The following is a 23,885-nucleotide window of genomic DNA, read 5'->3' on the forward strand; positions in this document are numbered from 1 at the left end:
CACCTTCCTCCAGCCCCCCAAACTGGCGTGCTGGACAGAAGGAGGGGGTAGGAGATTCAAATGATGGGGAAGGGGCTGGTCCCTACAAGTGCCTCACCAATCCTGTTAGGCGATGCGATGGAGGAAGCGACGGAAGGACTGGGATCCCCAATTATTTTCTTTTACGGTGGTATTCCCCAAGTATTCAGAACAACACCCTGCACCCTCACCAGAATGGGCAGCCTGAGATATTAAAGGGCTATATTTCAAGCAGTCTGAGTTTAATAGTTTCCAGATTGGGGGATTTCCGAGAAAGGGGGCGCCGAGCCGAAGCATACCCAGCAGCTTGTGTCTGCTTCTGATTAGCAGATGAAAACTGCCGGTTCTGGGGAAGGCGCTCTGGGGTGCAGTGCAACTGACCAGCCCCTTCGGGCTGTTGCACACCTATGGCCGCCTACCCTTGGGCCTGCGGTCCCACCACCACCAGGGAACACCCCACTCCTGGCTAATCCCTGACCAACTTCCTTGGGCCTTGGCCACGTCATCTCCCAGAAATGCTGCAGCCACTCAGCATAAGCCCGTTACCCCCAAACCAACATTCAAACTAAACACCAGAGAGAGATTGAGAAGAAAAGAGAACTAGGAGAGGGAGAGAGAGAGAAGCTGAGAATGCACTGACAAGTTGAAAGTGGATCTAATTCTGATTGTATTGGTTTTGCCATCTTTCTCCTTCCTCCCTCCCTTCCTTTCTTCCTTCTTTTTCCTCCCTACTTCCTCCCTCCCTCCCTCCTTCCCTCTTCTGTTTCTCTCTCTCTCTCTCTCTCTTTCCCTTTTTTCACTCGCAACGCATTCCCCAGTGCCTCTTCTGCTCCCTGAGGCCTGCTCAGCCTTCTTCCTCACCGCTCACCGCACACCCTCCCTCCCTCCCAGCCATCCCTCGAAGCACCAATGCAGACAGGCAAGAATCCAGCCCGGGCCCTCACCCAGCACCCAACTTTCATCTTCACCTATCTCTTCCCTCCGATCTCGTGTACTCATAAATTATTACAATTAATTACAGCCAGGGAAAACCATTCATGCCATGCCCCCACCCCCCACCCCTGGACTCCGAGGAGCTACCAGGAAACTCACAAGGCAGCCAGCCGGGGCAGGCACGAGCTGGGCCCGGGCCTCAGCAGCCCCCACCCCACCCCAGGAGTCTTCACGCCCACCCCACCCTGCCTGGAGAGCAATGGCAGGCACTTGCCCTTCCGAGGTAGAGGGAGCCCCTTCCCTGGCTCCGGCTTCCCCCAAAGGATCTGAGCACTTGCCTCCTCCACGACAGCAGCCTGGGAGCCACAGGGAGGAGAAATAACGAGAACTGGATGCGGTTGGGTTTCTGGTTTTTTAAGTGACTTCGATATATTAACACAGAGCTGTTCTACCATAACAAACAGAAGCACGTTACAGGACGGACGCTGGGGATCAGAAGAAACACTGCTATGTACACACCCGAGGCGCCGGCCTGCGCCGCCGGACCCAGCCTGCGGCACGGTCCGGGCCCTCGCCCCTCAGCTCCTGGGCTGGGAATTGTTATTGTGTATGTGTGTGTGTCTTTTTTTTTTTTTTGTACAAAATCTGCACGCAGAGCACCCCAGGCCTGGGGAGGGATGGCCCGGACCACATATGATACAGAAAAAAAAAAATAGAAATATAGCGATTCAAGTACTGGCTTCTCTGAAGAAAGGAGGGGAAAAAAATCACATTTGTGTGTGTCATTTATTTCAGTTGCGCTGGGAGAAGAGAACGCGGTTTCTCTCCCCGCCTCCTCCTCCTCGCTGGGTAGAACTAACTCTAAAACACCAATTTCTCAACACTGAACCCTCCCAAATTGCAAGAGTTTTCCTTTTCCCCTTCCTTTTTTTTTTTTTTTTGTCTCTTTTTAAGCTGATGGGCTTTTCTCTATCTTGCTCTTTCCTTTTCTTTTCGTGCTCTCTCCCGCCTGGGTTGGGGTATTTTTGTGGGGTTTTTTGTTTTTCCCTTGGCTGTGCCGAGGCAGCAGGCTGGGGCAGGGTTTAGGATTGCTCCTTGTCGGTTTTCTCTTTATTCATCTTTTTCATCTTCATCCTCCGGTTCTGAAACCAGATTTTGACCTGCCGCTCGGTGAGGTTGAGAACCCGGGCCACCTCGTACCGACGGTCCCTGGTTAAATACATATTGAAGAGAAACTCCTTCTCCAGTTCCAGCGTCTGGTACTTGGTGTAGGGGCAGCGCTTCTTCCTCGTGGAGCGGGCGTGGATCCAGTTGGCCACGGGGTTGCCTGGAGGGCCAAACACAGGCAGGGGTCAGCGGAGCCCCTTTCTAGCCCAGGACCCCTGCCACCCTACCCCTAGGCTTAGCCAGGCTCCCCAAACGCAATGATTGAACCTGAATTTGGACACGTTTGGTTTTTGGAATTTTCTCCCTGACTCCTTTTGCATTCTGCCCTCTCCCCATCTTCCCCCTCTTCGGTTTCTAGCACCTAAAACTATAGGAAATCAAAGCTATCAAAGCCCCTACAGTCTGGTCCTCAGCTTCAAGAGTAGTAATTCGAGAATATGCTCATAAAAAGTCCAAATTCCCAACTGTTTCATAGGCCCATAAACGCTTCTCTCTCTTGTTTTTTATTTTTATAGCGAGGTCTCTCTCCTCCCCACTTCCCTCCTCCTCTGCCCCCTCCCACCCTCCCAGCCCACGACCAAGTCCTGAAATTTCAGCAGTTCTGTTTCCTGACCCTGAGAGTCCCTAAGCCCCTCACCACCCTCTTCAGCGCCCGTCTCTGCTCTCGGAGTTCAACCCTGCTGAGGCGAATTCTCAGAGTGATGCTGGAATGGGGAGAGCCTTTCTCCTCTCCCCAGAGAGCTGCTGGCCTTGGGACAGGCTCCCCTATATCTTAGCTTCCCTGTTTGGCTTCCAGTGCCCCCCTCCTGCCAGCCCCAGGACAGGCTCTGCAGGAGCCAAGCCTCCAATTTCAGGTTTATGGGAGTAGCTGAGGGCAAGGAGGGAAGCCTTCAGAGGGGTATAATTAGGCCCTGGCCCCTTATGGGGCTGGAGGAAAGGATTTCCTGCAGCCCCCTCCTGGGACTCCCCCAGACACTTCCTCACACCCAGGGGCTGCACCCCCTCCCCTGCTGTTTCCCCTTCTTTCCCCTTTTTCTGGCCCAGCAGCTCCCACCTGCCCCCCCCCCCCGCCCCCACACACCTACCCCTGCCCTTCTCTGCAATACTCAGAAGGCTCCAGTCTCCTTGATGGGGAGTGTGTGTGTGTGAGTGTGTGTGTTATAATTCTCTAATCTGGGGAGATGCTCCCCCCCCCATTCCTCATCCCTGAGCCCGGTTTTCAACCCTCTTTCCTGCAGAGCCTCAGAAGAGGGCTCTCAAGTTTAAGGAGACTGGGACCCCACTTCTCTTCCCCAACTCTGTAAGTCCTGATTTCTCCAAGTTCCCAGGCTGTGAAATCCCCCAGACCCCTCACCTAGTGCTCCTGGGTATATAAGAAGTCCATGCACCTTCTCTTTAAGGAATTCCTCCTGGGGTGAGACTCCCCATGCTGGCCGGGAGGTAGGGGTGATTTTTCTCCCTGGGGTATTTCCTCTCTGTCCCCAGTGTCCTCCTCATCTCCCCCCCACTCCAGTCCCACCTCAAACCATGAAATGAACCTCAACCCTACCCCATCCCCTGGCCCTGTCTGCATTTCTTCGAAAGTAGCAACTGAGCCAAAAAGCCTGGGCTGGGGGTGTGTGTGTGGGGGGGGGGTCTCTCATCAAAGCCAGCTCCAGGGAGAGGAGCCCCCCTCAGCCCTCTCCCAACCTGGCTCCCTGGGCTCCCTTCTCAGACCTTCCTGCCCCTGAAAGCTCCCCAAGGTAATTCGCTTTTATTGAGTCCTCGCCCCCTCGCCCTCGCCCCTCTCCCGCGCTCCCTGCGCCGCTCCGAGGGGCTGTAATCCGGATCCCCCCCGCCCGGCCTCCCCTCCCCTCCCGCGCTGGTTGTAAAGGAAAATTGCTCCCAACTTACTGGGGTCCAGGTCGGCCTTCTCCTCTTTGTGCTTGCTGCCGGCGAGTGCGTCCGCCTCGGGCGAGGGCAGTGTCTGCGGGGCGCGGTCGCGCAGCTCCCCGGGCGAGCCGTACATGTAGTCCGGGTAGCTGCGGCCGTCGCCCGGGCCGCAGTCGGCGCGGCGTCCGGGGTAGGCGTCCGGCTTGAGGGCGTAGTGACGGCCCCCGGCCGGGAAGCTGGGGAAGGAGACGGCGCCGGACAGCGGCTCGAGCCAAGTCCGCATGTAGCGCGTGTCGGCGCCGAGGTGGGGCTGGGGGCCGTACGGGTGGTATACCACGGACGACTGCGAGGGCACGGGCGCCCACGACGTGCTGAACACTGCCGGCTTGGGCGCGAAGCTACAGGACGGAAAATCGCTACAGTCCGGCACCAAACCGCTGGGTCTGGCGGCGGCGGGGTGAGCCCCCGTGGCCGGAAACCTGGACGCTAGGAGGTCTTCATTGTCGTGAGAGATGAGCGAGTCCACGTAATAGTTACTGATGGGCCCCGTCGCCGACATCGTAACAGGGTTTTACATACATAAGATTATTGTATGAACTGTATATGTACTTTTTATCTGCTCACAGAACAATCAAGGCAGGTAATTATTTTTCCAGCCTTTTCCCCGCAGCTCATTGGTTCCCCGGCCCCCACGTGATCGTATTTACCCAAAAATACGGCGCGGATCAATGCGCAGGGGCTTTTTTTTTTCCTTGCTTTTTTTTTTTTTTTTTTCTTCCCTTCTCCCACCCCCTTCTCTCTGCTGATCCCCGCGACCTGCGTTTTCCTGGGGGTCCGGAACTCTGGACCCAAAGCGTCGGCCACCCCCTCAGGACTACTCGTATCTCATCAGAGCACTCCCTTGCCCATGTCCACCCATAAGCAGATGGCCTCCCGCACCCCCCCCCCACCCTGGAGGATTTCTTAATGGGGTGAAAATGCCAGTCCCCGAAGCCAGGGCTCCCGGACCCCCAGGGCCGAGCTGGGCGCGGGAGCCCCGCAGGGGCGGAGAGGCCGGCTGAGGTAGGTGGAGGAACTATTTCTTGACGTAATCCGTCTCTGTCGCCCCGACGCTCCCGCAGTCTCTGCGCGAGCCGAGATCAGCGATTGTCAGTTCGGAACGTGGCTTTTAAAAATGCGTTTTTAAATAGTGTGTATGTATGTATTTCTTTCAGGAGCAGCAGCAGCGAGGGAGGGAGGGTGGGAGGGGACTGGGGAGGCTGGGGTGGAGGGAGGGAAGGAGGGAAAGGGGAGCGTCCTTCTGCCACTGGCCAACTCAGCCCCCCAAATCTGGGGTAGGGCAGCTTGGGGAAGGTGGTCCGCCTGTGGGAGGGGTAGGACCTCGGGACCTCATACACCTTTATCCTCAGAAGTCCTCTCTTTGCTTTGGCACAGATATGCAAGCTCCTTTATTTTAAATTTATTGTCTCTATCTATTTATCTTTCTTTGCCAGCATGAAGAAGTGGAGGAGAGATCAGCACAAGTTAAGTGGGGCGTCCCCATCCCGTCTTCCTGCTCACCCTCCTTTGCCCCCAACTCCATCTCTGCGACACCCTGCCCCCCCAAAAGAAGTCACTCCAGGGCTCTGTCTGCAGAGAGCCAGGGTGAGTGCGGGCAAGGCGAGAGAGAGAGCGACCTCGGTCGTGGGCAAGTAGCTTGTTTTTACGTCCTTCAATAAAATTTTTATGAGGATCATTTGATTGTTCATAAATGTGTCTTTCATTAAATAAAATTGTAGGCTGTTTTTGGAACGGGAAAAAAGCAACGGAGGGATGGGAGAGAGCAGTTTCTTTGGGGTCGGACGCAGAGATTCCGGAGGGGGCAGTGTGATTGTAGGGAAGATCAGACAACTTGGATTCCTCCCCCCAATAAGTTGGTTGCTACCTTCCTCCTTGAATTTGGGGTCTGTTGCCCAGCCCTCTGCTTTCCATCAGACTGCCCCATGGTGGTTTAGTAAAGGTGGGCTTTAAGCTGGCAGGGAATTCTCAGTGTGGGTGCAAGAGAGGGGGCAGGGAGGTTGGCTGGGGGTAGGGAGAAGGGCAGGTGATGTCCCCAGGGACACAATGCACCCTAGGTATGGCAGAGGGAGTTTGAAGGAGGGGTGCAATTTCAGGGTCAGAAAAGAAGGGTCCCAGTTTGTGCTATGGGAGATAGGCAGGAGCTGAGGCTCAGACGCAGGTTCTGAGGCAGCAGAAGGACAAGGATTCCCAGACATGAGACGCCTGCCCTTCTTTCCCACTCCTGTCCCCAGGAGGGGACCAAACGCCAGGGGTGGGGGTGGAGGATGGTTTTCTCCTGCATCTCTGTCGACCTGTCTCCTCTAGGGTGGAGAAGGGCTAGGGAGAGGTGTCCCAGAGAGTGTAGCATGCATGTTGGGGGGGGGGAGGAAAGTTGAGGGGGGAAGGGGAGATCTACAGCCTGCAGCACTGACCCCAGCTTTCCAGGCCCCCTCCCCAGTCCCTGCTCCTCCCCCTCTCCGGTTCTTTCCTTTTCGGTCTAGCGGGGCTGAGATTTCGACTCACGGGGGGTGTGTGAGAAGTGCCTGGCTGGGGATAGACAACCTGGGGCCTCAGCCTCTTCGCCCTCAGCTCTGATTGTCTTCCCCTCCCCCGGACTGGACTGGTGTGGGAAATCCAAATTACAGCAAGAAACAGAATATCTCTTTGGCCTTGATGGAGTCAGGTTAGCTGTCAATCAAAATTTCTCCCTCACTAGTTCAAGGAAAAGACAGGAGGTTCCCTCCCGTCCCCCTGCCTAGGCTTTCTCCAAATCCCCAGCACCGTCAGCACCTCCCCCAGCCCTGGCGGCTGGGGACCCTGCCTGGCTCTTGGGCGGCTGCTGGCAGCAATGAGCAGAGACGCGTAGCCTTCAGCGGGCCCGGGGGCCAGACAGAGACCTAGAGGACATCAGGGGACAGAGCCTGAGAGAGACTGAGCCTGAGACATAACAACTGAAACGCGGCGCCAGGCCCATGGAGAGGAAGGAAGGAGGGAAAGAGAAGAAAACGGAGGGCTGGGATAAAAAGAAAAGGAGAGGGGAGAATTAAAGGAAAGAGGGGGGACAAGATGAAAAGAGATGGGAGAGCAGGGAGAGGAAGGCATGCGGGGAGTGTGAGGGAGGAAGGGCGGCGATAGGCAGGCAGGACGGGGCAGGGCGCGAGCTGGGAGCAGCCGTGGCATTGTGCAGTCCGCTTGCTTGCCGGGCCTTTGCCGCGGGACCCGGCTCAGGGCGCGGCGGCCACTTCTGTCCGGACACAAAGGAGAAAGAGGCCTCCTCTCTGGCCCCTCCCGGGCGACCTGCTGGGGTGGGTACACTAGGCCTCCGGGGGATGTGGAACCCCGTCTCAGCCCAGGCAGCCACCCAGGCGGCTGGGGGCTGAGCCACGCTCTAGCCAAGGAGCTAAGAAGACATGATGAAGGAGGTCTCAAGCCCTGCTCCTCCTTTTTCGTCTTCGCCAGGCGACAGGGCCCATCTGCCCCAACCTCAGGTCTCCTAGAAGAAAGGCGCCCCGAAAGACCGTCTTCCATGGGCCTCTACTATTTGGGAGAGCCCTTCAGACAGAGTGGCTGTAAGCAGATGCCCCTTTCTCTCCTACCCCCTTTGGCCACTGTCTTCTTTTCAACTCTTGAGCTGCCTGCCCACCCGGCTTGCCCACCCAGCAGAGGCGACAGCAGCGGGGCAGCCGGGATCCCAAGGCCCAGGCTCCCTGCTGCCGTCAAATTCCCCGTGAAACTGAGGGGAGATTGTCGCCTTCGTTTGAGAGCGTGAACTCAGACCCTCCCCACTCAGGCACAGACACAGCTGTGGATCAGGAAGCAGGCCTCGCCCACAGCCCCCTCCCCACCAATGCCCCGCTTTGCCTAGGCCTTGCAGAGAGCAGCAGCCATGAGGAGGGGGCTGAAAGAGCCTGGGAGTCCCTGAGTTCACCAGGCCGAGGCCCCTCGGGCTCCACAGCTGCATGTGGGCTGTACCCCCTAGTCTCTGCGTTTGGAGGTGGGATAGCAGGCAGGTCAGGGCCCTGAAGCAGAACTTCAGGCTCCCCCCACACCCCCCCCAAAGCCAGGCCTATAGATGTGGGGGCACAAAGGATGTGGGGGCACCAGTAAGGAATCGCTCCTCTTTCCAGGTTCACCTACTCCTTCTGAATCTCCTGCCAGATTCCCAGACTCCCTCTTACCCCCACCACTCCCTTCAATTTTCCTCAGCACCGATGGGGCAAACCCGAGGGACTGGAGGACACTGGGAGTCCCTGTTGGGGAGGGGGGGAAACCCCAGCTTTAGCTGGCACTTCTGCATCCGCTCTGGTGCTTAGAGCTTGCCTCCGACCCCAAAAGATTACACTAGGCACAGGAGAGCCCCCTAAGGGGGAGGGGCACCTTTACTCCATCACCTCAGACCTGCACAGCTGCGACCACAACCAAGCTAGCACCACCGTGGGAAGGACAGACAGACAGACAGACAGACGGACAGGTTAGCGTCATCCCCTCCCCTTGCTCTGCGCCTCCCTCTCAGTGATTTAAATTCCCTCCGGTTCAATCCACACCGTCAAGTTCGGATTAAATTTAAAACAGGCTTTTCTCCTGGTCCGCAGCCGCCGCAGGCAGGGAGCCCGCTCCCCGGCTCGTCAGCACCCGCCCGCGCGGAGGAGGCCGTGCTCCATTTGCTTTCATTTTCCTTCTCCCCCTGAAATGGGCTCGTTTCACCTCTCCGCTGCCCTCTCCCCCTCCCCGCCCCCTCCCCGGTTCCCCTCTTCTTTCCCCCCTTCTCGTTCCTGGTCCCTCTTTGTTGGGAAAAACACACCCACACACAACTCCTCCTGGCTAAGGCCTGCGCTGGAAGCAGAAACTGAATTCTCCTGGCCCGCCGCGAGGAGACCGCGTCCTGCCCCCACCCCAGGTGGGTATCTGGGATCCCTACATGCCAGGAGTCAGGCCCCTAAGCCCAGCAGGAGCGAAACCCCTAGGGCCTGTGAACGTGGCCCTCTCAACGCCACGGCCTGCATTCCCGCCGGCCCCCCGCCCGCCCTGCCGCCCCGCAGCAAACGGGGCTGTTTCCGGCTCCCCCAACCCGGTCTGGTTTCCCAGCCTGGGGAGTGGCTGAAGGAGGAGCAGCCCCAGAACCAGGGGTGCTCTCTGCCCGAAGCCCCCATGGCTCTGGGCGCCTTGTTACCTGATCTTTGTGTGATGTGTGTGTCGCAAGGAAATTTGCAGTGACTTTGGAGCCCAGACTGAGGAAGCGGAGGTGGCGAAAGGAGAGACAATACGGGCCCGAAGTACAATTAAGGGGCCAGAGCCGCTAGTCTCTCCCCCGCCCTCCCTGCCAGACTAGGAGCTGTCTGGCCTCAAACCTCAGGGCAACCCGCGAACCTGGAGCCGGAAACTCAGCCCGTGCCGGAGGGAACCAGAGGATCCGGCATCCAGAACGCTGGAGGAGAGCTCCCTTCCAACTTGGGGGCGCAGCAACCAGCCCCGCTGTGTTGCAGCGAATCCAATGAATGAAAGTGCACATTCCGACGAAAATTCCCTGTTTTTTCAGCTTTTGGAAGGAGAGCCTAGGGTCTGGGACGTCTCAGACAGACAGACAGACAGACAGGCAAACCGCGTCTCCGGAGGCAGACAGACTCACAACATGAGTGTGAGCCTAAAATCAAATGCAGGTTCAACATTCCCGAGGCCTCTCTGCCAGGCCGGGCAGGCGCCGATCTCCCTACCTTCTCTCCCCTTCCAGGGCGTTGGGCAGAGACCCGGAAGACTCGGTCCCTCTGGCTTGGTCCAATCCCGCCTCGGGAAGCGCCTTCGTTACCTGCTCCTCGGCTCCCCACGGCCACAGATGCAGGGCAGCCGCCTCCCGCCGGGGGAGGGAAGCCCCGGCCACCGCAGCCGCCGCCGCTGCCCGCCCTCCTTCCCTCCCTCCCTCTTTCTCGCCCTCCCTCCCTCTCTCCCTCCCTCGCGCGCTGCCGCTCGCGGGGCCCTCCCGCGGGCAACCTGTTCTGGACCAAATCCAGGTATCTCCGAAAGAGAGAGAGAGAGAGAGAGAGACAGAAGGACCTCTTACGTGGAAAAGAAAGAAAGAAAGACCCTTAACCGCGTTTATTTTCCAAGCTCTGACCACTGGCCGGCCTCTGTTCAGACGCCCTGGACACGGCCCTGTAGCAGCAGAGGTGTGCGGGGCCTGCTGCCTCGCCCACGCTGACCGCCGCGCCCCTCGCACAGCGCGCTCCACACTCTGGGCCGCCGCCCCCCGGCAGCCCAAACACCAAACAGACCTCAAGGTCCTTCCTACAGACTCAACATCCGGTCGCCCGCCTCGAGGCTGGCCTCCGCCCGCCCCGGAGCCCGCTCTGCTCCGTCTGCGGCCAAAGTCCACACACAATCCACCTTGCCCGTGCTCTCGCGCCGGGCCCGGACGCCCCTCCTGACCGAGGCGCCCGCCGGGCCACACTCGGCCCACGGTCCTGCCCGGGACTGCAAACCTCGTCCCCTGCACGGGACCCACACAAAGCCCAGTGCCCTGACGCTCCCACCCGCAGCCCCCAGTCCCCAGCCGCTGCTGCCCTTCACCTGTTCCCGAGAAAGGCTGCGTCTCCGAGCCGGGGCAAAGCCGTGGGAAAGCCGTGGGCCTGGGCGGAGGGTGCCGGGGGAACCGGGGAGCCGAGGTCCCAGGGAGGTTACAGAAGATCCGCCGGGCTAAGCCGGAGCCCCCGCAGCCCGCGAGATTATATCAGAGACCAAAGCTCTCCTTGGCGAGCTCTTGCCTTTTCCTCCGTCTCCCGCAAGTCTTAAACACTCACACGCCGAGAGTTCAGCTCTATAAATCCTGCTCCTCTTTCCCATATCATAATTAAAAAAAACCAGTAGGGGAGGTTTTAACTTTTATTGCGATTTCTGGAGTTGGGCTGCGGAGCATATATTAAGTTTACGCTTATGCGCTCTCGGCGGGGAGGGTCCTTTAAGAAATAAAAATCCATCTTAATATCCGCAGACGAGAGAGATAATTTTTTCCCTCCTCTTCACGCTGTTTCTTCTGAAGACTCCCTTCCAGCGAAGCGAATAAATAATCACCATCGCCTTAGCCATAATCTACAGTCCCAGGGCCCCGGGGTGGACTCTGGCCACCAGCCTGGCCCTCACCTTGGCGGGATGAGAACTCACCCCATTTCCCAGGATTTGGGGAGGGGGACACCCCAGACTCCTGGCTCTGTGGCCACCCCCCATCAAGCCCAACAGCTCTGAAACGGAAATGGGGGCAGAGAGAGACTCAAAGAGCAAAAGTCGTTCATTGGTGAATTTCGGCCCATAAGGGACGCTCTCCCCAAGCCAGGCACTCCTGAGCACCCCGCCCCTGCCTGGGACTCCCTTCACTCCAACTGGCCCTGTGATTCTGACAGCTTGAAAACTCAGAGACTGCTAAGGGCTCCCAAACCAGGGGAGCCCCTGCCTGCCTCGCACCAGCTGGCCTTCCTCTCTGAAAACCTCCCTATTTCCCCGGGAGCCATAGAGAGATTTGAGCGTTTTCCTTCAAGGGAAGAGATTCTTTTCCCCCACAAAGGGCTGGGGGACAGACGGAAAGACAGACTAACAAATTCAGCTAGGGAGAAGAAAGGCTCTATCCCATTTTCTCCTCTAGCCTCCCTGGGGTAAAAGGAAATCTCTTTGTATAAGAAAGACAGAAAAATACGTGAAGTATTCACGTAAAAAATAGACGTGGGATTTGAGAGAGCCTGGAGGAGCCAGAGATACAGAAACAGAGACTCACACTCATACAGGGTTAGAAATATCCCCCCAGCAGACCACTGTGAGAATATAGAACTCCAGGTATATATTTTGTTACAGGGACACAATTGTGTTCCCCTCTCCAAGTTGAGAATGTGTTAATAACCATACTATTTCCAAAGTAAGAGAACCAACAGCCTGTCCTCCTCCTTTTGGCTTTCTCTTTCCCAGTCTCTCTGAGAGCAGAGGTGTATCTCCCCATTCTTCCTGACACCCCCCCCCCCTCATTTTTTCTCTGCAGGCAGAGAAGCCTTTTTGGGGAGCCTTCTCTCTAGCCACCAGGGCCAGGATTGAGGAACCAGGTGGAGAAAGGAGGGGAAGAAGCTTTGCAAAGTTTCACATTGCTCAGATTCTCCTTTACTCCATTATCCTCCCCTCCTCCCCCTGGCATCAGCCAACAACCTTCCCAACAATATGGTAATGGTGGGCGCTGGCAGCCTCCGTTCACCCAGACATTTCCACACAGCGCAAAGACAAGCAGCTGCCTGACAGCCACAGACACAACAGACCCAGGCCTGTGGGCCACAGACAGCGAGACAGAGACTACAGCCAGGTTCCTGTCCTGATGTTTCCCAGTAGGGCGTGTGTGTGTGTGGGGGGGGGGTTTCTACTTGGACTTGATGGCTTCCCTCTAACCTACTAATACCCTAAATATGCCCTTTCTCATTGGGGATGGAACTATAGAAGGGGAAGGGGAGGTGGCTGAGCTGGCGCTCAGAGTTCCCCAACTCTTGGGACCCCCCCACCCCAGTCACCCCACTTTTCTAAGGGGAAGCTCCAGCCCCAGCCAACTGGAGGCAGATTTTTGTCTTTGGAGGTGGCAGGTGAGAGAAACTGGCCCTTCCAGAGACTCCCTTCTCTTTCTGTGCTTCTCCTCTCTTCTACTGATCCTGCCCCACCCAGCTACCCAACTGAGCTGGCCCACCAGGCCACCTCTTACTCAAATTCCTGAATTTCCTTGGAATTGGCTAGACTTTCTTTGTCTGTCTCCATCAGCTGGGCCCAGGAAACAATAGCTGCAGGAAAAAACTCCTCTCCCTCACTCACAGGGATTGGGACAGGCTGAGGAGTGGACAGTATAAAACGGGGCTCTCCAGACTTGTCCTGCGGCCCCACTCACAGCTTGCCCTCATCAGTCTGTGCCCATTTGCCCTATCTGGGAGGGGGCTGTGGGGCAGTCCCACTGGGGAGGGAAGGAGCCGGGTAGGTGGGTTGGGGCCCTCGACGAAAACCGACTGATGTAACTCAGGCAGTTTCTTGTTGCCGAGTTCAAAACTCAATCCCAACAACATGAAACTACCTAAGCCACAGATCAGCTGAGCGAGCAGGGCGGGAGATTCGGCTTTGCATCTATCGGGAGGAGAAGGGAAGGGGGTTGGGGAAGGAAGAAATTCAGCCCCGTCCCCCTTTCCGCCCCCACAACCTCTCTAAGGACTAGAGAGTAGACTTTGGGTGGCTGGGTGGGTAGGGGGTCTGACTGCCCTCATCAGCCTCTGGTCTAAGCAAATTGCTCAGGGAAACTCTGGTGAAATGGGACCTCCAGCCGCCAAACCCCCCGCCCCGCCCCCAGCACCGCAGTGGAGCTATTCCCCTGCCTCTGGCTCTGGCCCTGGGGGAGGCTGGAGGGTCCTTCCACTCTTGAGCTGGGTCCCCTGTCTTGTCCATCTGGCTCTCCTGTGCTCTCCTCCTGGATTCCCTCCGATCCTCTCCCTCTCTCAGCTCTGCTTTGCTTCCCTGCATCTATGGGTGGCCGAACCAAGGCGCCTGTGCTCCAGAGCCTCTTCCAATCAGGCCACTTGCCTGGCAAAACCCCACGGCCAGGGAGCGTGGGGACCGAGAGCCTGAATAAGGCTCACATCCAAACCAGCAGAAAGCAGGAAACCCAAGCTTCAAGCTCCAGCCCTTTCTAGCCCACCCTCCCCCTGTTTCCCCCAGCAGACGACCAGACTGAGCAACATCTAGACCCATGTGTCGACCTCAAGGCGACCCTAAGTGCCCGTGTAGCGAAAGAAGCCAAAAACCACCAATTCACCCCTTTAACAGCCGAACCCCAAGGCAGCGGGGTCGGGGAGGGGAGGAGAGGGAGCTCCCGGCCACTGCCCTCCACTGCGAGCGGCCACAAGGCAAGCCTGGGTTCTCAGCAAGCTCAGATGCCCGAAACACCTTCCTCCCTGTTGTGCCCGCGGCACGGCCGGGCACCTGGGGACGCCGCTAGTCCCCACTCCGCCGCCAAGAGAAGAACAAGAAACCGCTTCTCTTACCTTGTCGCCGCCTCCTCCTCCTGCCTCTGCCCGAGCTTCTGCTGCTGCTGTCGAGGGGGGGGGGGTGGCTAAGCTCCTCGTCCCCCTCCGGCGGTTAAGTTTATTCCTCTCCTTGGATAGGTGGGGGGCTCTTGGGGTTCCCCCAGCGGCGGTGGGGTGTGCCTGGCCCAGCACCCCAGGCAATCAGATCCGTCTGCTCCTCAAGATTGCAGTTTGCTCTCTGCCTCTTTCCCTCCTCCAGTCACCTTTAAATGCATCTTTTACTGCAGCACCACATTATATTTGCAGATCATAAAATCCACCTCTCGCGCGCACCAAGACCGTCCTGACATTACTGTTTTATGACCTTGACTTATTGTGGTCACCTGGATAATATTTAAATCAACGTTATGGTCTCTCACTTACATTAAACCCGCCAAGAGACATTCTAGAAAGGCTCTAGGAGATGAGTCAAACACAAAACACACACATCCACACACTCAGCCTCGTTGGGGGGGGGGGTGTTGCTAAAAAAAACATTTAAAAACAAAAAACCACCCATTTGAGGATTACGATTCTGGAAATTTATTAGGATTTTCTTCTCCATTAAGGAAGCTACATGCAAAAGATACAACATACAGAATATCTTTAAATAACACAACTCCCAGACAGGGACAGGGCGATATTTGGGAGGGGGGGGGGATTTCTGTCTTTGCTTCACTATGTTCTATTTTAAATTTTTAAATTTTTTTTGTATTCCTCTGGATGGAATTTCTGAGGTGTCAGTGGCGGGGGGATGTGGGGGTGCTGGGAGGATTGGGAGAAAAGCAGAAAGCAGTACAAATACGAGACTTCAAGCAGATTCTCAGAGCAACCAGGAGGTAAAGACACGGAGAGGGTTTGCTGGAGGCGCTGGGCGCTACGACAAACACAAAACACTAGCCGAACTTTCCAAAACGTCTATTATCCTAAGGAGGAAATGCAGCAAGGAAGGAGCGATTCTGACTGTGCTCTGCGAGATTACAGACCTTCTCTGGTTGATTTTTTCTTCCCTCTTTTCCCCCCTATGATCGGGTGGATTCGACCTTAACTTTGCATGGAGGACAGGATGGTTAGTGTGAGTGCGTGGGTGAGTGAGGGGTTGACACACACACCAGCCACACTCCCACCCTTGTCTATGCGGGCACACCACACCCCACACCCCGGCACCCCATTTCTCATGCTTTAGGTGGATGCATCTTCGCAGCACGAACCATAGGTCCCTTGGAAGGAGAGTCTGAGGTCTTTGCCTTTTTTTGCAGGCGCGTTGCATTTATACTCAGGGAGGGAAAAAAAAATATACCACCAGGCACAAAGGGAGGAGGGGCGGGGAAAGGAAGGAGCGGGGAGAGGGGGGAGGGGGAGGGGAGGCCGCGCGCTCAGGTGAAATTAAAATTGGAGGTCAGTTCCCGGATCCGATTCTCTCGGTTCATTTTCTTGAGTTTCATTCTGCGATTTTGAAACCAGATTTTGACTTGTCTGTCTGTAAGGTTAATGGTCTTGCTAATCTCCAGGCGGCGCTCTCGCGTCAAATACATATTGAACAGAAATTCTTTCTCCAATTCCAGCGTCTGGTGTTTAGTATAGGGGCACCTCTTCTTCCTTCCGCTCTTTGCTGTCAGCCAATTTCCTGTGGTGTTTTCTGCCTTTATCTCCTCTGTTAAAAATAACATTATTTACATAAGTATCCCTTGAAGAGGCAAACCCTCGCTGCTGCCAGCCAGCTGTGGGGGCGGCTGAGGGAGCACAGGGGGGCTGCTTTCACCCCACAGGCCTGACTGGTGGGGTCCTCTTGGGCTCAGGGCTCTTAGAATTTCTTTGGGGTCCTGACTTACGTGGGGGGAAAGACAGACAGTTCTCGCCTCCAAAGCATTTATTAATTAAATTACCCCAATCCACCTTGACCTAGCAGATTCTGAGTACTCCCACTCTCCCTCAGCTTCCTGACCCTGGCACGCGCTCTCAACCTCACCAGGCCCTCCCTCCTCTGTGTTTCATTCCAGTTCTGGAAAAATCCAACTAGAAGGAAAAGCGCCTCCCAGGCCTCATACGGGGTTGCAGAGTCCCCCCTGCTGCCTAGAGCAATTCCCAGAGAGCTTTGACCCCTTTCAACTCAGTGGAGGGATGTTGTCGCCTTAGGCTCTGTGGCCAGAGGCCACCGCAGCTGTCCCTGCACCAGACCCCCAGCCCTTGTTCCCACCTGAAGTGCCACAGAGCAACTCTGCCCCTTTCAATCTCCCGTTGCCAGCTCTTCCTCTCCTGGCCATTTCCCCCAGGTGTGAGTAGCTGAAGCAGGGTTGCCGGTGCAGGCAGCAGAGGTCAGGGGCAACAGCTCTGGGGCGTGCTGAGGGGTCCTCAGACAACTGCCCTAGCCATGGGACCTAAGGTCAAGGGAGAGAGATATCCTGAGGAAATGCAGCCTCCTGGAAATCTCCACCTAGTCTACAGAGATATGTATGCCTGTACATACATGTGTATTCCTGTAGAGATGCACACTGTCACACATATGTACACACATAGGCACACACGTGTCTATTTATATAAGGAGATGCTATAGACATAGTGTGTGTTTCTCATTATCTTATTGACAACTTCTCTCCTTGGTACACATGTTGGCTGGAATGGACCAGCCTTGCTCCTCAAGCAGCAGAAGAGACCTTGGCCATCTTTTCTAGGGAAAAAAACCCCAGAGTCCAGACACTCAAGAAGGGCACCCAGCAAAGGATTCTGCTGATGGCTCTGTGCTCTATCTCCCCGCTTTGCCAAATGTAACTGCCAGATTCCTCGCTCTTATCTTCCTGGGGAGCGGGACGGGGCCCTGAGGGAATCAAGAGGCACACACACACACACAAAAGCAAACTTGAGGCTATAGTTTTAGACATTTGAATGTCCTTAATTCCGCTCCGGCCTCTGCACCTGCAGCTTCTTGCCAAATTGTTTAGAGGCTCTCCGCATCTAACTCTGTCCTATTTATTTTCTTATTGGGGTTGTTGGGTTTGGGGGGGAAGGGAGAAATTACAAATGAGGAAGTCTGGCCAAAAGCCCTCTTGGCTGTGGCCTGGTTGAGACACCATATGGGGGAGGGTGGTGAGAGCAAGAAAGGCAGAGGCAAAGTGCAGAGTTAGAGGGATTAGTTGGGGTGGAGGGGCTTAGGTTGTTGTGGACAGGGGAGGAGAGGAAGGGTTGCCTACCCCAACGGGGGCAGTCCCAGTTAGGAGGTAGACTTGTTAACCTTGACTTTGCTTTTGGTGGGGGGTTAGGAGGCAGGTTTTCCCATCCTAAAATCGTGTCCCAACAAAGCTCAGAGCCTGGGGAGGGGGCACAAAATTAAACTTTCACGCTGCACATGTGCCACAGGGAAGCCTCCGTGGGTGTGTGTACCTCACTCCTGCAGCCTCATGAGCACACCCGTGCTCATCTTCTGGCTGAGGAGACACCCAAGAGGGCAAAGCTCTACCCTTGCCCGCCAAAACAGTGTGTGTGCGTGTGTGCGTGTTTGAGAGGGAGCGGGCATGCGTGAGTGTGCGCTAAGCCTGCGAGAGGCGTGTGTGTGAGTGTGACACAGGTCGCCGCCAGGCATGCGTGTGCGCCGCATCCATATACAAAGCGCCACAAGATCCAGGCCGCCCCCAGTCTGCTCAGCTCTCTCTCAGTATTCCATCTCCCTCTACACCCAAAGAGCCCCATTTATATACAGCCTCCAGTAGCCAGTGCCATAGGAAACAGCTTTATTCCTCTCCTCCCAGTTGGGCCTTTTCTGATGTTTTTTGTTTCAACTTTTCAGGGAAAGTCGGTCCCCTCAGGCTCCCTCCGCAGCTCCCATTTCCCCCACATTCTTTCTCCAGGTGTCAGAGAAAGGTCCTGGAGGCCCCCAGTTCCTGCAGCAGAAATGAATCTTGAACCCTGAGCTTGAACTCTGGATAGGCTTTCTCTCTCCAACCCAAATCACGATGAAATCCAACTAAAGCAACATTCCCTTTCAGGAGAAGACCGCTTGCCACGCACACAGAAATTTTCCAACCACTCATTTGTAAGCTGCTTTTGGAAGACAACGAAAAAAAATTTTTTTTTGAAATTTAAGTAGAGAAAGAAAAAGGAAAAAAAATTAACAGGGGAGACAAAAAAGAACTTACAACATCCCAAATGCCCTGTTCCAACGCCATCCCCAAGCCAGGCGTTTGGGGGAAGGAGGGAGGGACGTGGCGGTCAGCCCTTCACCTCCACCTCTTTCTGCCCCAGCCCCGCTGCCTGAGGCCCCCCCAGCTGAGCCCAAACCGCAGGAGCCCAAACCACAAGCACAAATCAAGACTCACAAACAACAAATCGCGCTTCGAAGAAAACAATTTTCAACTGGGAAAACGCAGGAAAGCGAAATCCCCCTTCTCCCAAGCCTTCCCTAGTTGCTGGCCCAAGATCGCCATTTTAAGCTTTTTGCGAGCTTCTGACCCGCATGGGGGACATCAGCCCCCCCAGTCACCACCGCAAAGCAAGCAAACCGAAGCCAGCACGCGCCCGGGAGCCGTCATCAGCCCTGGGCAGCACAAGGCGCCTGCAGGCTGCCCGCGGTGCGCACCACTCCCGGGTCTCGGCGCCCACGGCCGCTGCCGGCCCGGCCCCTCCACTCTGCCGCTTACCTTCCTTAGCCAAATGACGCGCCACCAGCCTGGCGCTCAGCAGACACGAGTCGCAAGCCGGGATCGCATTCCCGGGACCGTCCAGGGCCTCCTCGGCCCAACCCTCCCCTTGCCCCCGCCCCAGCCACGAAGACCAAGTGCCCGAGCGTCCCAGCCGGGCCGCGGCCCAGGCGGCCTTACCTTTCGCTTCGTTATCCGAGGTGTCTGGGCTGGAGTCCGCGGTTTTGGCCCGCTCCTTTTCGCTCTCCAAGGGGCTGCCTTTTGGGCCCGCCAGGCTCTGCTCGGTCTTGATCTCATTGGGGCTAGGGGTCTGGCTGTCGGACTTGGGGGTCTCAGGGAAACTCACTTTGCCCCCGAGCTGGGGCGACTCCAGATGTTCGGCGCGCGGGTTGAGACTGGCCCGCTGCTCAAAAGGGGCTTCGAAGTCGTTGGCCCCGGCACAGTGGGGCGGCTTGTCCAGCGCGGAGTAGCTCGGGCTGGCGCGGTAGTAGCTGGGCACGGGTACCTCGTGCTCCCCGAGGCAGGACTCCTGCAGGGGGTGGGAGTAGAGAGCTGCCTCGGGGCCACTTTTCGCCCGCTTCTCTGCGCTGTACATGCAGCAGACATTCTCCTCCTTGACACTAGGTGGGTAGGAGCAGGAGGACAGCGGCCTGCCAACAGGTTGTTCCAGGCGGTAGGTGGCTTTGGGGTCGCCCCAGGAGTCCAGCTGCGAGAGGTAGGACGGGTAGGTGTTGAGGGCGAGGTTGGGGCTGCTGCCCTCGTCCCTCTTGGAGAGCGAGGGCGCGAGCCCGCAGCCCCTCATCACCCCGCAGTTGAAGTCACTCCCAGATTGCATATACATGCCTGCGCTCCGGCTATAGCGCTCTCCTCCGCCGGGCGCAGCCAAGGGCTCAGCGTACGAGTTCGGAGTTACATTGCGAGGGCATGTCATTTTCAGAGAGAGGGGTTTTTAAGGAGCAATACTACAGCGGAGGAGCTGACATCTTTTTTTTTCCCCATCCGGGAGGGGGGGCGGTTGGAGGGGCGGGAGGGAAAAGAAGGGGAGGGGGGGAAATATCAGCTCCATAATTATCCGCGCATTCAGTCCTCACCATGTGACGGCTAGACCAATGGGATTTGAAAATGGCCTTGATGATTCAGACGGCCGTGACGTCAGCGGGGTCAAGTTGTCGGCAGGCGGAGCGCGCAGCGTGGAGTAACAGCGCCACCTAGCAGCCGCCTCGGGGTAGGGGCGCCGGAGCCCTTCCCCGCGAACAAAGGAAGCGCCCCCGGGGCGGCAGGGGCAGGAGAGGGGTGGAGGAAGGTGGGAGGGGGGGTTCTAGGAAGAATGGGGTTTGTTTACCCGGGAACAAGCTTGTAACTCTTGGGGAAAGTGGGGCGGAGAGGGGGGAAATGCAGGAGAGAGGGAGAGATCAAGGCATCTCGGGGCTCAAAACAGTCAAATTCAAATTAAAAGGTCAAGACACGATTCAGGTACTTCTTCCCTTCGCTTCACCTCTTCTTTTCCTCTCCTGGCCTCTGGGCCCCGCTTCTTCCCTTGGGATGGGTGTGGGGTGAACTTGGTGGGGAGGGCTCCAGTGGGCAGAGAAAGGGAGAAAAAGTTAAGGAATCCCAAACAGAACTAAACTTCCTGCTCTCCCGCGTCCCGGTTCGCCGGGCTTGGCCCGGGAGCTCAGTTCCCGGACCTCTCCGCTCATGGAAGCTGGTTGAGTTCTAAGTGCCCCGTGGGGCTTGACGGAGGAACCTCCAGTGTCTGGAGTGGACCAAGGAGGTGGTCACCATCACTTCAGGACTGCTCCAGGAGGGTAAAGGAGGTTTCCAGTGGATCTAGGGGTCGGGGGAGGAGGAAGCCGAAGACCAGAGGCACCGGCTCCCCGACCCCGGGAGCGCAGCCCGGCCTTTGCAGGGTGGGCGGCTCCTGGGTCACCATCTCAGGGGCTGGAAGGCTTTGGCCTTGGAGTCGGTTCGGCTGCTTTGCTGCAGGCCTTGGCGGCCCTCGCTTTCCAATTGACCTTGCCCCCACTAAAACAGGGAATATTCCCAGAGAGAAAGAGGGAGCCTGCGGGGCCTCCGCTGGTTTGTGGGGAGTCACGTATCACACGGGGAAACTAGGACACCAGATGCGACAAAATCCTACCCAGAGACGTGTCCTTTGCAGAGCGAATGGGCTGGGAGGGGGAGGGCGTTTTTAAATGGGGGAGAGGAACCAGCCTGTTTTTGTGGGTTTTATTTTTTAATAAAGGGAAAGGAGAAATAAGGGACAGGGTATATTTTAAATAGTTCTTTCCGTTTCTCCATGGCCTTTCTCCCAAAGCGAACTAAACTCTCCACCCCTTCCTCAGGAAACGGAATCTGGAGAATAACTTGTCTTTCCGGTCGCCCCGCATTTCCCCCCACCCCGGACGAAGCCCGGGGTTTCGATTTTCCAAAGGGCTGGAGTCTGGCCGGGCAAGGACCGGTGCTCAGGGCGCCCTGGCGTGGAGTGTGGAGGCTGGATCGCTCCTGGAGAGGCCCAAGCCAGCGGCTGCTAGAAAAGGACTTCGGAAAGAAATCAGCCGAACTCTCTCATCCAGGGGGCAAGAGAGGAGGCACAGGGGTCCCTGGACCCCCGGGAATCCTGGAAGAAAATGTGTAATGTGTGACTTGTTTGCAGGGCCAGCCAGGGGGAGAGTAGAAAGGGTTTTGTGTTTTCATTTGCAGGGGTCGCCGTGGGCTCGGCGCAGGGGTTGGCCGGGGCAAGGTTAGGCTGTTTAGGCCCCAGACGAGACTTGGGACAGCCCGGGCGGCACTTAATCCAGGGAGCCATTTGTCCCACCGCCCACCCCGCGGGAAACGGCGGAGACTTTATGGCCACTCTGTTTGTATTATCTGCATAAGTCTTTCCCCACCAGTTTGATCGAAACTGTTCGCTTTTACGAGGACCCAACGAAAATTCCCCGTCATATTTATCAGCCGGGGATAAAAATTTAGTATGGGAACTGATATTTCCTCATTTATGGGGCGATGAAATTAAAGACCAAAGCAATTGAGAATTATATGGCTTTGGGGGGGTTCCCTCCCCCCCTCTTTCACATCTCCTTTATTTTCCCGCCTGGTGTGCCTGTCCCTGGAGTTTGGCGTCCCAGTCTCCTGCCCTTGCCCCCTGTTTGGGGGTCTGCTGGGCCCTCTCCTTCACACCCAGGTACCGCTTGGCCAACCTTAGCTTTTCCTAGTTTTTCTCTCGGTGTCCGTAGCTGGGGGCCTCCCGGAGCCTCTGCCCCGGCCACGCTGGGATCTGGCTGGGGTGGTGGAGGGTTGCCAAGAGCTTCGCAGGGGAAGAATGGGAGCCCAGCCTGGGAGGGGGCAAGGAAGGGGGTGGGGGGTGAAGAGGACAAACTCCAGATTACCTCTCAAAAACAGCAAGCCCCAAGACTTAACCTGGGGAACTAACGGGAGAGGAGCGGAGTCACTCCGCCTCCGGACCGGCTCTCCCTACCAGCCCGACACCCACCCCAAACTCACTCCTTACCTCAGCCATGGGAGGGGTTGGAGTCGCTTCAGAATTCTTGCCATTATTAATGGAAATTATCCCCCCCGGGAGAAGGAGCCTCCCGCCTCGGCTCTCACCTCCTCACAAGAACGAATAGTGTTTAAAGTTGAAATAATTAAAAGTATGATAAACACGGCCCATTAATGAAAAAAGAAATCAAATTCATCAGCCTAAGTGGGACCCCCGGTGGGACAAACGTTTGCCTCTAATTACGCAGGATAAACGCAAACCCGGAGCTGTTAAACGAGACCCCGAGCGGACGCAGACTTGAATAACTTGTTGGGTTTTTGCAGACTTTGGGATTCTGTCCCAGTGGAGGCGAAAGAAAGGAAAGCGTGAGGGTGAGGATGGGGGCGAGGGGGGCATTTGAGCGGGTCCAAGGAAGTACAGTCGGATGTGGGTCCCAGCCCTGCCCCCTTGGGCTCCGTCTTTTCCGAGGCCACGAGCAAAGGCCGTTTCCGTCCTATTGTCCGGGCCTGGCGTTCAAAGGCACTCGGGCTGCCACGGCCAAGCCGCTGCCGGCACCCACCGGCCCTACCCCGCAGAGCCAAGACCCTCAGGCCTGCACCCCTGGGGAACTGGATTGGGGTCCAGAGAAGTCTGCGCTGCTGCATTCACCCTGTTAAACCATTTTCCCAACTTTCCGGGAGGGCTGAGAGACCTGTGCCTATGACTGACGCCGGGGCTCCCCTTCTTGCCTCAATTTGGGGATGTGAAAATCCAAGGGCTGCCGGCCAGACCAGTGCTCAGGCTGTGCCTACTTGTCGACCAATCCCACCCACCCGGAGAACCCTGGCATTGTGTGTGCCTCTTCCCGGTAGGACAGCAGAACCTGGAAGGGCAGCAGGGATGGGGGGCTGGGCCTGTGGGACGGGGAGTAAGAGAGCGGACAAGGGTGCTCCTTGCTAGCTCCTTGCATATTCCAGGAAGATCGGTGGTTCCAGAGGGCAGGCTGAGGGCTGGGGCACTAGGGGTCCCCATGTGAAAACAGAAGAAGGAAAATGTAGTGCTCAACGAACAGAAAGGGACCGCGACTGTTTTCTGGGCTCTAGCCCTCCAAGTGCCCCCCAGAAACACCCCGATTTTTCCAAGGAAAAATTAGAGTTTCCCAAAGAGGTTCAGGAAATCATCTGGGAAATGCCAAAGGTGAAGTGAAAAAAGGAAGAGCGTCTCTCCCTTTGGGGTAAAATAATAAAATAAAATCATAATGAAGTTTGTGTGTTGAAATCTCTTCAAGTGAAATGGAAAACAAAATCACACCAGTGGTGAAAGTTGCAGGAGGTTTTCCTCTTGTTTTGGAGGCCCAGACAAATCATTTTCATCCCAAAACTTGAAGGAAAAATTTGCTTTTGACTTCACTAACACAAGGCTCTGGCCAGGCTGAGCTGGGAGCAAGGAAATCCTGGGCAAACTGAAGAATGCTCAGAAGCCCAGGAAGGCGATTTTCAAACAGGTATGAGAGAGACATGGGAGACCCGGGACACTTGGAGGGACCTCTAGTCCACTCCGGATCTCACAGCCACCCTGGCAACCCGGCCGTCAGAGTTCCTCTCACATCTGGACGTTGTGCACATTTGCACCCAGATGCTATGGAATTTACCCGTTCACGTACTGGTCGAAATTGTGCTTAGTTGTGTGCAC

At 56.5% G+C, this 23,885-nt stretch overlaps 3 protein-coding genes and 3 long non-coding RNA genes across 7 annotated transcripts in view; 3 read left to right on the plus strand and 3 right to left on the minus strand.

Moving 5' to 3' along the window:
- Positions 1 to 14,212, minus strand: part of HOXC6 (homeobox C6) — a 40,284-nt gene extending 26,072 nt beyond the window's left edge. Inside the window, exon 1 of the mRNA XM_053895929.1 lies at positions 14,064 to 14,212. The gene's annotated coding sequence lies outside the window, so the exon portion shown is untranslated. The remainder of the gene's footprint in view (positions 1 to 14,063) is intronic.
- Positions 1,350 to 4,785, minus strand: HOXC9 (homeobox C9). Its single transcript, XM_019419583.2, has 2 exons — positions 4,012 to 4,785; positions 1,350 to 2,278 (listed from the first exon to the last, which is right to left on the minus strand). The coding sequence occupies exons 1-2, from the start codon at positions 4,547 to 4,549 to the stop codon at positions 2,034 to 2,036; spliced, it is 783 nt and encodes a 260-aa protein (XP_019275128.1). The 5' UTR covers positions 4,550 to 4,785; the 3' UTR covers positions 1,350 to 2,033.
- LOC109249223 (uncharacterized) lies at positions 4,765 to 5,725 on the plus strand. Its single transcript, XR_002072481.2, has 2 exons — positions 4,765 to 5,052; positions 5,484 to 5,725. It is a non-coding gene; the product is annotated as an uncharacterized LOC109249223 (long non-coding RNA).
- Positions 8,082 to 11,010, plus strand: LOC109249220 (uncharacterized). Its single transcript, XR_002072479.2, has 2 exons — positions 8,082 to 8,926; positions 9,758 to 11,010. It is a non-coding gene; the product is annotated as an uncharacterized LOC109249220 (long non-coding RNA).
- A 399-nt stretch (positions 14,213 to 14,611) lies between the features above and the next one.
- Positions 14,612 to 19,752, minus strand: HOXC10 (homeobox C10). The gene is made up of 2 exons (XM_019419581.2): positions 18,896 to 19,752; positions 14,612 to 15,738 (listed from the first exon to the last, which is right to left on the minus strand). Exons 1-2 carry the CDS (start codon positions 19,644 to 19,646, stop codon positions 15,461 to 15,463), a joined length of 1,029 nt encoding a protein of 342 aa, XP_019275126.1. The 5' UTR covers positions 19,647 to 19,752; the 3' UTR covers positions 14,612 to 15,460.
- A 325-nt stretch (positions 19,753 to 20,077) lies between these two features.
- On the plus strand, positions 20,078 to 21,750 carry LOC109249219 (uncharacterized). Of its 2 annotated transcripts, none has more exons than XR_008419746.1 (2): positions 20,078 to 20,188; positions 21,058 to 21,750. It is a non-coding gene; the product is annotated as an uncharacterized LOC109249219 (long non-coding RNA). The 2 variants fall into 2 exon arrangements; XR_002072478.2 differs by lacking the exon at positions 20,078 to 20,188 and adding an exon at positions 20,407 to 20,520.
- Positions 21,751 to 23,885: the final 2,135 nt, after the last annotated feature.

Source organism: Panthera pardus, unplaced genomic scaffold (genome assembly GCF_024362965.1).
Source record: "Panthera pardus isolate Hobbes unplaced genomic scaffold, ASM2436296v1 HiC_scaffold_6, whole genome shotgun sequence".
Classification (NCBI taxonomy): Eukaryota; Metazoa; Chordata; class Mammalia; order Carnivora; family Felidae; genus Panthera; species Panthera pardus.

What these genes read in the sequence shown, in the direction of transcription:
- HOXC9 (XM_019419583.2), bottom strand. Translation starts at nt 4,549, where the DNA reads ATGTCGGCGACGGGGCCCATCAGTAACTATTACGTGGACTCGCTCATC. An exon ending in GAAGGCCGACCTGGACCCCA is followed by an intron (nt 2,279 to 4,011) that starts GTAAGTTGGGAG and finishes TTGGCCCTCCAG; the next exon opens with GCAACCCCGTGGCCAACTGG.
- HOXC10 (XM_019419581.2), bottom strand. Translation starts at nt 19,646, where the DNA reads ATGACATGCCCTCGCAATGTAACTCCGAACTCGTACGCTGAGCCCTTG. An exon ending in CTCGGATAACGAAGCGAAAG is followed by an intron (nt 15,739 to 18,895) that starts GTAAGGCCGCCT and finishes TATTTTTAACAG; the next exon opens with AGGAGATAAAGGCAGAAAAC.